General features: G+C 40.3%; 1 protein-coding gene across 1 annotated transcript in view; it reads right to left on the bottom strand.

Moving 5' to 3' along the window:
• The window catches only part of LOC141956231 (coiled-coil domain-containing protein 170-like), a 63,501-nt gene extending 53,219 nt beyond the window's left edge, over positions 1 to 10,282 (bottom strand). The window contains exons 1-5 of the mRNA XM_074896547.1: positions 10,185 to 10,282; positions 9,035 to 9,140; positions 7,185 to 7,426; positions 5,548 to 5,713; positions 3,854 to 4,576 (exon numbers count right to left, since the gene is read on the bottom strand). Coding sequence (XP_074752648.1) covers positions 3,854 to 4,576; positions 5,548 to 5,713; positions 7,185 to 7,426; positions 9,035 to 9,140; positions 10,185 to 10,234 — 1,287 coding nt within the window. The 5' untranslated portion in view covers positions 10,235 to 10,282. The remainder of the gene's footprint in view (positions 1 to 3,853; positions 4,577 to 5,547; positions 5,714 to 7,184; positions 7,427 to 9,034; positions 9,141 to 10,184) is intronic.
• Positions 10,283 to 10,315: the final 33 nt, after the last annotated feature.

The raw sequence follows: 10,315 nt of genomic DNA on the forward strand, positions 1-10,315 counted from the left end.
GTAATTTATTTCCATATTGCAACAGTTTCCAGTCATACAATCAACTTATTTTCCACACTAATTTATTTGAAGCCTTATATACACACGGAATTACTGTATATATATATATATATTACATAATGAATTATCTCATATTCAGACAGATGTGTGTACTGGCTTTCACTGTGCCTGTGACATTACTCTCCCTCGTGGTTCGTCACAAATGAAAATCATTGCTGTCAAAAGCTGATTTACAAATACAGTTGCTCAAAAGGTAGAATAAAAAAATACAAGTCAAAAGATGCTGGTCTGTTGTGGTCCTCAGAATTACTGAAGCTGCCCTTGTTTTTGCTATAAATATTCATATGGCACATGAAATTAAAATCTTAAGAATCTGAGTTATGCTGTACAAACATTTTGGGCAATTGGTTGTAACAGATGTACAGAAGCAACCTTGAATACTCAAGAAAAATTATGCTATGTTATAGCATATGCTATTATTATACTGTATGCTTTATGTTGTGTAACAGTAAATTCCACCTAAATGCAGTAGGCACATGCTGCCATTTCCTGAAGCTGCATTACACAAGTAATTAACAGAGTATCTACAAAAGCATTTCCTATTTTCAACTACACTGCAGCTAACCCAACAGCAGAGCACAGTGCCTCATCAGAGTATGTCTTCACCACTTCTTTGTGGCATAGGAGAATATAACACTGGCATTACAGCACCATTTTTTTTTTTCATAGAATCAATCCAAATTTTACAAAAATATAGCCAACTAACAAACTGAAAAGTATGCTGTATATTCAGTTCTGTCTATAGATAGGAATTTGAAATTACAGCTACAGAAGCCAAGCAATTAAGGATTTGGAAGTTACTGCTGTGGATTCCTCACGTAACTATGTAGTCACACTGTATATTACCATATAAACTTCTCTGTGTGAGGGACAAAAGATGAAGAGTCCTCACTTATTAAACTGGAGAATAGAACTAATTTCTTTTTTTTTTTTCAGCATGACATCATGTCTTAGATTAACATTTGAATGTTAATCTAAGAATTACATGTTTTACGGTACCTACAAAGTCACCACCCTACTTCCTGACAAGTATTAATGCAATAATCTCCAATGAGGTGATTCAGTAATACTGAGCAAATACTGCTGCATCTTCTGATTTAGCATTCTGTAGGATTCTTTTTATCGTAACTTCAGAATATTTTCCTGATCTACACTGTGAGCTCCCAGAAGTAACAGCTTGAAAGCAACATGAGCACAGATTAATAACCAGGAAAAAATGAAACCAAGTTTCTCAGCATGCGCAAGGACTGTGTAAGAGGCAAATCTGTTCTTCAAGGGTGGCCTCAACAATTAAACAATCCCTTCTCTTGTCCATTACACACTTTTAAACCCTCCAGCAAATTAAGTCAGCGCCATACAAACAATCTGTCCACAGGCAAAGCAGATTTCTTCCCCTAATTATTCTGTCTCTCTGAAGAAGGCGGGAAGTTTTCATTGCACATATTCCACAAGTTTCATCCCTCTGTTCTTGAGCCAAAGTTGTTGCTTCGAAGCGCATTTGAAATGAGTTAACAGCATTTTCACAGATGAGAAACTGAGGCCTCAGTGCCCAGATTCATCACGTTGTTTATGTATTTGATTAAAGCACCAAAGCTGGAGTCTCCCTGAGCTCTCTTCAGTCAGAGACCTTCAGCAATCTGACCTTCAGCTCTCTTGGCTGGATTTCTGCTTTACACAGTTTAATCAGGTGCCTAAGGATAAGCGCGAATTCATCCTTTATGAGTACTAAGCCAGAGATACAAAGGAGATGAAAATACTACACCCAGGTCTCAAAAGTCGAACCCTACCTATAATATGACATTGCCTCCTGAAATTACAAGTGTCTTAGTTTTTGAATACTTGACCTTGCAAATTTAAGATATTCATATACTTTCAGATGTAAGATGGCCACCACAAACACAAATAATCAAAGTCATAAGTAGTTGGAGCATATTTATTCACTGTATAGATCTTTATTGTATAAACACGATAAGCAGCAGCAGATTCTCTCCACTTCAGAAGACATGCTTGGCCAGTGATTTCACTGACCTGAGGGGGATTCCAGCTTCATTTTCAAAGCCTGAAATAGTACAAAATAGTCCCCCATCTTCCCCTTGCCACTTCTTTAGGCTTGCTGATGCTTACCCTTGTTTTAGGTTAACTGTAAGCGCAAAAGTCTTTCTAAATCCACTTTCTACTACACAGTCATTCTCATTGCCTTGCACTAGCACCACTTCCAGAACGTACTCAAACAAGGCCACTTCTGTGCCCTCCTTTTCACTGTGTAAGACATATGCAGAATGGAAAAGGAAGTTTCTCTACTGTCTACTCTTGCTCTCTCTGACATGGCCACTTTGGCTACCAGGGGTGAGTTCACCTCATTTTAGCAGCTCTAGAGAAGAGCATAACCCAGTAAGTCTCTATGGGTAATTCTGCCACCGTTTTCTAACAAACCTGTGGTTATCACTGGCATTACATTAGTCCCCTATCAAAGACCCTTTTTCAAGCCAGAGAAGTACATTAAGACTTGACAGAATCTATTTTTAATTTTTCCTCTATAAATGAATAATGCATTTCCACCTTCATTTCACTTCACTCTGAATATCCACTAAAATATCCCTGAATTTTCAAAAAATTCCAAGTAATTTGAGACTAGGGTAGACAAGAAGAAATGGGCACCTAACAATTAAAATTTGCAGCAACCTGTATGGCGTATGCTTCTCTAGCATATACTTCTCAGTGCAACTGGGGCTGTTATTTCCCTTGTGAAAATTATGGCATCCTTCTTAAAAAATACAAATACATTTAACAAATAAAGAGAATTATCACAGTGGAAAGAAGCAGCAGTGCTTGAACCACAAACACCACTGACAGGCCACCTTTAATTCAAATCTGTATTAAATCTAAAATCCAAATAATGTAACTGGTTGGGTTGGTTGGCTGGTTTGTTCAGGGTTTTTTTTTGTGTGCTTCTTTTTGGTAGAGGTTCTTAGATAAACAATATCTTCCATGTTCTTAAACTGAGATTGTCTTTTCTCCCACTAATCTTACTAGACAGGATAACTCCCCTCCCTACAGGCAACACCCACTTGTATTTTAAAATTAATATTTAATTTTCAAATCCTAAATTAATATTTACCAGGTATCACCCAAGAACTCTTTTCTTATGATACAACAAACTATACTCAAAACATCGAAACTTATTTGTCTATGGACACAAGAAGCAAGTAAAAAACAATTTATGTATTAAAGTCTTGGTAGAAGCCAACTCAGTTTTCAAGTTCTAAAATATGATCCTGCAATGGCTGCAAAGAATCTATCTGGAATTAGTTTGTGCATTCTTGAATATATTAACTTTCATGCAATGTATGGCATGCAGAGCACAAATTATCCTGAAATAAGTAAATACATGCTAACATGGGACTGAGGAAATGGTTTCTGAAGCAGATTTTTCACTTGTTAGCCATAAACTCCCATACCCAGTGATGAAGAAAAAAAATATTACGGACAACAAAACGTTCGTCTTAAAGAGCTGCTGAATTTGGACATCAGGAAAACAAAACATACCTATATGCAGACTGATTTATGTATACAAAGAGAGTTTGTAAACTTTTGCACAACACTGAAGTCTTTTGTGGAACAAAACCAAAAAATCACTTGGAAGGAAAAAGTGCAAACAAAAAAGAATCTTTGCTGAAGCCAAGCATGGAACAGAGAAAGCAGTTAAAGCTCAGACTGAATGTCTTTCAGAATATTAGGAACCATTTAACTAGAGGGCAGCATCAAACTGAACTACCCCGTATTTTCCACTTACCATCCATTCAAGTTCAGAAGCCTGAATCTGTTCACCTTGTCCAGGTTTTAGGCCAACCACAGTGTCAGATTTCAGTGTTCTCAAACTACAGAGAGGAGCAGGATGAAACTTGTTCAAGGCTTGATGAAACGGAACAGTATATTCCCATTTTCTATCTCCTGTTAACTTTCTATAGTTTAGATCACCTTTGAAAAGAAGCAAGTTTGACTTCTGTAGATCAGCATACAAGTCAGGAGCAACTTCAGCCATACTGGAAAAGTCATGTGGCAAAGTCCAAAACATGTGATCATGGTAAACCCAAACTCCCTTCTTCAAATTGCCCTCCCAGTTTATCCCACATCTAGACATCCACATATGATTAGCTGACTGCAGTTGTTTGACAGTCCAGTTAAAATCATGCTTTGTGGTATCTGACACATACCACGGAATACTTTTTCCATGAAAATGGACTTCATCAGCTAGCTTTGACGATAATAGGAAGTCAGCCAACACAAGATCACTTACAAGTTCAAATCCAGCATTATCCAGGATTATGTCAAATCTAACATTACTTTTTTCTGTATTTCTTTTTTTGGCGTTTACAAGTAGTGACCAAAGTTTTTCCATATCATTCACTAAGATGTAAGGTATCAGGCTTTCCAGGGACTGTAAAGGACTAGATTTCTGAGAGCTGTCCTCACCAGCTGAAAAAGAAAGGTCACACTTATTGCCCCACAATGACACCTAGAAGGAAGAAGAAACAAAAACATTTGCTAAGTGTCACTGCAGTTACATTCTAACCTTCACATGCACTAAAGACTTCATTTGTTTGTTTTTCTTTTAAGGACATGAAGGCTCCAACTCCAAATTTGCCTCCAAGATTTAACACAATTCAACATCTTGTACAGAAATCTTAACAGATTTTGTGTAAGAAACCAAACAATGCTCTGTATTTATGCAGGCATCAGAAACATACATCAAAGATGGAAGATTTAGATCAATGTAAATACACTGATGATAAAGCTTAAAACACAAATATTGTCCATACTGTAATTCCAGAAAATATCAGTGGGAACACAGAAAAATTAGTAATAAAAGCAGGTTTAGTTTTTTATTACATGCAGCCAAGTAAGAACATGTATTTTAAGTACACACTAATGAGGTCTTTATAAAAATTCATCAAATACTTTGTGTGCACTGTTGCCAGCTAATCGACTTATTTGTAATCCTATGATACTTTGTATTCTACCCAAAGGCATTATTTCCCAAGACTAATGCAATTATAAAACTTTTATACCACTTCTGGCCCAGATGCAATTTCAATTTTTTTTTTCCAAAGAAGTCTAAAAATTTTTAGAGTATCAATAAAATGAACTGTTTTAAAATTTTATAGCTAAATAACAAAAAGGCCATCTGGAACTCGACTTTAAATGTTTTAGCGATACTGGTTTTGAGGGAGAATAAACTGGATTTTCAAATACACAATGAAGACCAGCCGTATAATGAAAATGTCACATTTTATTACAAGTAACCGAAATTTAAATATTTCCAGAGTAGCAGCAATACAATAATGGCTGTCAGGATTTCACATTTTTAGAAACAAAAGAGCTATATTTTAATTTCCATATAAAGTTCAGATTCTTTATAACTTCAAGTTTTTATCTGTGACATAGGAAAGATATTTTAAATACCTATGTTAAGCACTACTAGTTTACCTGCAATAGTTTAAAGAGTTCCTCCTGAAGTTGCTTTTCGTCTAGATCTTTGATGTTTTTAAGAAGTTCCTGAAAGTAAGTGCATAAGGCAATAACAGCTTCTTGGGATTCAAAGAAATTTTGAGCCTTTCCTTCCTTAAATACGTCAAAGTTGTCAATAGGTGGGCTTAAAATAGAAGGAGAACAAATATATATTAACACACTTACCACATTTTCCATGACAGCACATGGAACACCTGGAAACGCAAGCTCGAAGCTCAGCTTTTTTAGGCCATACTACAGGCCCTAGTTAGATTTTCCACTTTAATTTGTCATACTAGATTTTCACACATCTCAAAACCAGCCTGATATCGTATCTTGCTGAAACAGACAACATGCAAGACATCTTTATATTTCTAGAAATATATTCTGAGAGTGAGTAAGTGTTCAGTCACAACAATTCTGGGAACTGCACATACGGTGACAAATCTGAATTCCAGTCTTCAGACATGGAGAATTAAAACATACAAGTGAACTAATGTAGTGAATCGCTGGCCCAATTTTAAGGGTGTTTGTGTGTGCTGAAGCGTACTTCCCATAACAAAGTCTCTTACACTGATATGAAGTTATTCTTCAGAGTTTTTAACTAGGACTTTAGAAAATTAATGTGACAAAGATGACAAACCAATTCAGTTCTTGTAATATGTAAGAAATACAGACTCATCTATTATAAGACATATTTGCACATACACCTTTTGAGAAAAGATGGAACTTCCACCCAAGCATATGCTTAAGAGCAGCTAAAGAATGGAGATTAAGAAACTTAAAGCTTACTAATGAAAAATATTTGCTCATTTTTTTTAAGTGCAGATTCATCTCATATTTGAAGTTTTTGTTAAAAGAGTTCAAATTACACAATATATCAGTAGAAACAGACCCATTACTGTTTGCGTCTCTGTAATACTAAGGGCAAATCCAGTACACATGGAGCTTTTTTTATTTTTGGCAGCAGCAGGAACTTAAACTGCTCATTCCTACCCCATTACATTGTATTGGCACTTCTCCACAGTACGAGCACAACAAGTTTTTCCTGCCAAGTTATTTTTAACCAGGATCAGCTCCCAAAGTTCGATGCAACATATGGTCTGCAAACACTGCGGTAACTAAGAAGATGGTTATAGAATGAACAGGGGCTGCTTAGGATGGACTGCTATAAGAAACTGTTCTCAAATGGTAACTTCACATTAAGCAGCAAAACAAATTAGAATGCCCAGCAGATTAGTGGCTCCTGATTATGTGTTTTAGACTAACATATGTTTTAAGAGGTAATTCTAGACTAACAAACCTTTCAGAAATGCTAAATAAGTTTCATATGTCAATGCACTTTAGTCCGCAAGGATAAGCTATATAGTCAAGCTTAAAGTTTTCATGTAGACAAAGTCATAGAAACTGAAGCATAAAAAACACTAATAAGCTTCAAATTCAGCTGCATGGAAGAAGAAAAAGTATTCATTTTAAATCTGAGGGCAAGATGAGGGAAAAGGAATATGGTAAAAGCTTAAGACTTTCCTTTATTTTATTCCTCAGCTGTCTTCCTCCTAAAATAAAAACCGGAAAGAATAATGTTTTTTTAAGTAATATACCAAGCCAGTACTTACTTCTGTGCTAATGCTGCATGAATTCTTCGATACATATAACACTCTACATACAACCAAGGGGACTGAAACCAGCTCGGTTCCCCATTCCCATTTGATAAATTTCGTTGGTAGTCTAGGTATTGGTTCCACAGCGCAGCATCAGGCAGCTCATCTTCTAAAGGGGTCACCGGTTTGTCTGTCTGCAGTTCATTCCGCAGTTTGGAGAGGAAAGATATAGCTCTCTTCTCTGCTTCAACACCTTTCTGAAATAAGTGGAGAACAAAAGTTTCTATTCTGAACATTTATTCCTGTGGAGACACAGATCAATTTTTCATGGAAGATGTAAGTGGCAAGTTTTAATTGCCAAATACAAGTCCCTGACAAATCAGAGACAAATTGAACCAAACACATTCTGGTGAATGAAGCTCATTTCACACCTAACATCCTAAAATGAATTGCATGTGGGACTTCTTTTTAGATTGGCGTTTTTGCTGGTTAAAGGGAAAGAGAACATTGAAACATTGCATGTTCAGAAGATGTTACAGTCTATTAAACACTGCATCAACACAAAAACCTGAGAAAGTGAAGAAGTTGCAGAACAGATAGATCAGAAAAAGGTTAGAAGAAAGGTGAGTTACAAAATTAATTAAAAATAGTGACAAGACAAAAAGATTAAGGCAGGTAAGTGTATTGGGTTTGCATGGCAAGGTTTTGGTAGTGGAGCTAGCAGGCTACAGGGGTGGCTTCTGTGAGAAGCTGCTAGAAGCTTCCCCATGTCCGATGGAGCCGGCTGGCATTGGCTCTAAGGGGGACCCACCACTGGCCAAGGCTGACCCAACCAGTGACAGTGGTAGCGCCTCTGTGATAACAGATTTAAGAAGAGGGAACAAGTTACTGTGCAACAGCAACTGCAGCCAGAGAAAGGAGTGAGAACATGTGAGAGCAACAACCCTGCAGACACCAAGGCCAGTGACGGAGGCGGAGGAGGTGCTCCAGGCACTGGAGCAGATTTCCCTGCAGCTCATGCTGCAGTCCGTGGTGAGGCAGCTGTGCCCCTGCAGCCATGGAGGTCCGTGGTGGAGCAGATCATCACCTGCAGCCCATGGAGGATCCCACACCAGAGCAGGTGGATGCCCGAAAGAGGCTGTGACCCTGTGGGAAGCCCACCCTGCAGCAGGCTCCTGGCAGGTCCAATAGACCCATGAGGAGAGAGGAGCCCACACAGGAGCAGGTTTGCTGGCAGGACTTGTGACTCCAGCGTGGGTCCCCCACGGGGCAGTCTGCTCCTGAAGGACTGCATCCTATGGGAGGGACCCACGATGGAGAAGTTTGTGGAGAACTGTCTGCCATGGGAGGGACCCTGTGCTGCAGCAGGGAAGAATGTGAGGAGTCCTCCCCCTGAGGAGGAAGGAGCAGCAGAAACCACACATCATGAACTCACTGCAACACCCATACCCCATCTGTCTGTGCCACTGGTGGGGAGAAAGTAGAGAAAATCAGGAGTGAAGTTAAGCCTGGGAAGAAGGGAGGGGTAGGGGAAAGTGTTTTAAGATTTGGTTTATTTCTCATCCTATTCTGATTTGAGTAATTCTGAAATAAAATAATTTCCCCAAGTTTTGCCTGTGATGGTAATTGGCGAGTGATCTCTCCCTTATCTCGACCCACGAGCATTGTGATGTATTTTCGCTCCCCTGTCCAGCTGAGGAGGAGGTGTTCTCTAAGGAAAACAGCTTTGGTGGGCACCTGGCATCCAGCTAGGGTCAACCTACCACAAGTAGTGACTAATAAGAAACCAGCAAAAACAAGTCAGCAAAGGGGTCTCAAGGGTTAAGGGGAAAAAAATCTCAGACAAAAAAAGACCTTACTCTTACCTCACCATGTTCTTCAAAAAATTCATTTTTATGTCGATGCAAAGTATCAATAACTCTTGTGAGGATCTGGGGCAGTCTGTCTTTAATTGTAAAATATGCAAAGGATCTAAAAAGGAGAGGATCAAAGTTTTATTACTAGGAGGAAATTATGAAATATCTTCTATTTTTTAAAATAAATGCAAGGTCTTGAAAGTAAATTTATGTGCCTTTAAAGCAGTAGACACCAATAAAAAAACAACCAAACAAAAAAATCTCAAATTGGTCATGTTCTTGGATGTACTTTTAAAGAAAAATGTAAATGGCAGCTTTTTCAGGGAAGAAAATGCTAAGTGACTGGCCCTGACAAAAGAGTGAAAATTGCAGTTAATTCTAGGCTAAAATACATTCTCTAATTGTTCAGTTACCCAGATGTAAAGTCAAGGAAATTTAAAATTAAAAGCATAGAATTGTTTAAAGTTTGTCTTTTATCAACAAGAAAACCCACGCTACTTGCTCACCGCTACATACTTGCTTTACATTTTCCCCAAACGCTGTTTCTATGAGAAGGACGAGCAAAACGTGGCCCACCCCACAGAGAGCTTGAACCCAGCTTGAAGAACTACTTTTATTTGAAGATTTCTATCCCGTCAGTCGGAACCCCAGTCTCGGGGACTCGGAACTGGCCAGTCACCCGCTACTGAACAGCGAACCCAAAGACACCAAGGAAAAACAGAAACACAGCTCAGACCCTCTCAAGGCCTATTCCGGTCAGTAACAGGCAGGTACAACCCCAGCGGTAAACGGGGGCGAGGTGAGGCGACGCCGGCCCGGAGGGACGCCCGCCCCTGCGGCTCCGGCGGGCTGCGCGGAACCGAGCCGAGCCGGCAGCACGGGACCCACAGCGCCGCCTCCCGACGACGCGGCCCCGGGCCGAGCCGGCCTCTCCACAGCGCGACGCTGGCGCTGCCTCCGCCCGCAGGAGTAGACCAAGAGCCGGCCCCCGGCCCGGCCCCGCCCAGCCCAGCCCCCACTGCTAGGCCGGAGGCCCTGACCGGAGGGCCCGGCGCCAGAAAGCAGCCGCTCCCCAACCGGGGGACACCAGCCGGGCCTTCAGCCCCCTCCTGCCCCCCAAGCCCGCTGCCGGTAACGAGCGCGCCAGGCCGTGACGGACCCCTTAAACCTGCCCGACAGGGAGACCGGTAGCGCCGTTACCGCCGCCATCTTGCGCCGCCCCCGCAAGCCGGCGGGCCGCCCCCCGGAAGCGGGGCGAGGCCGCCGGACGTTATTGGCGAGTCAGCCGCG

The sequence above is a fragment of the Athene noctua genome, chromosome 1 (assembly GCF_965140245.1).
Source record: "Athene noctua chromosome 1, bAthNoc1.hap1.1, whole genome shotgun sequence".
NCBI classification, from domain to species: Eukaryota; Metazoa; Chordata; class Aves; order Strigiformes; family Strigidae; genus Athene; species Athene noctua.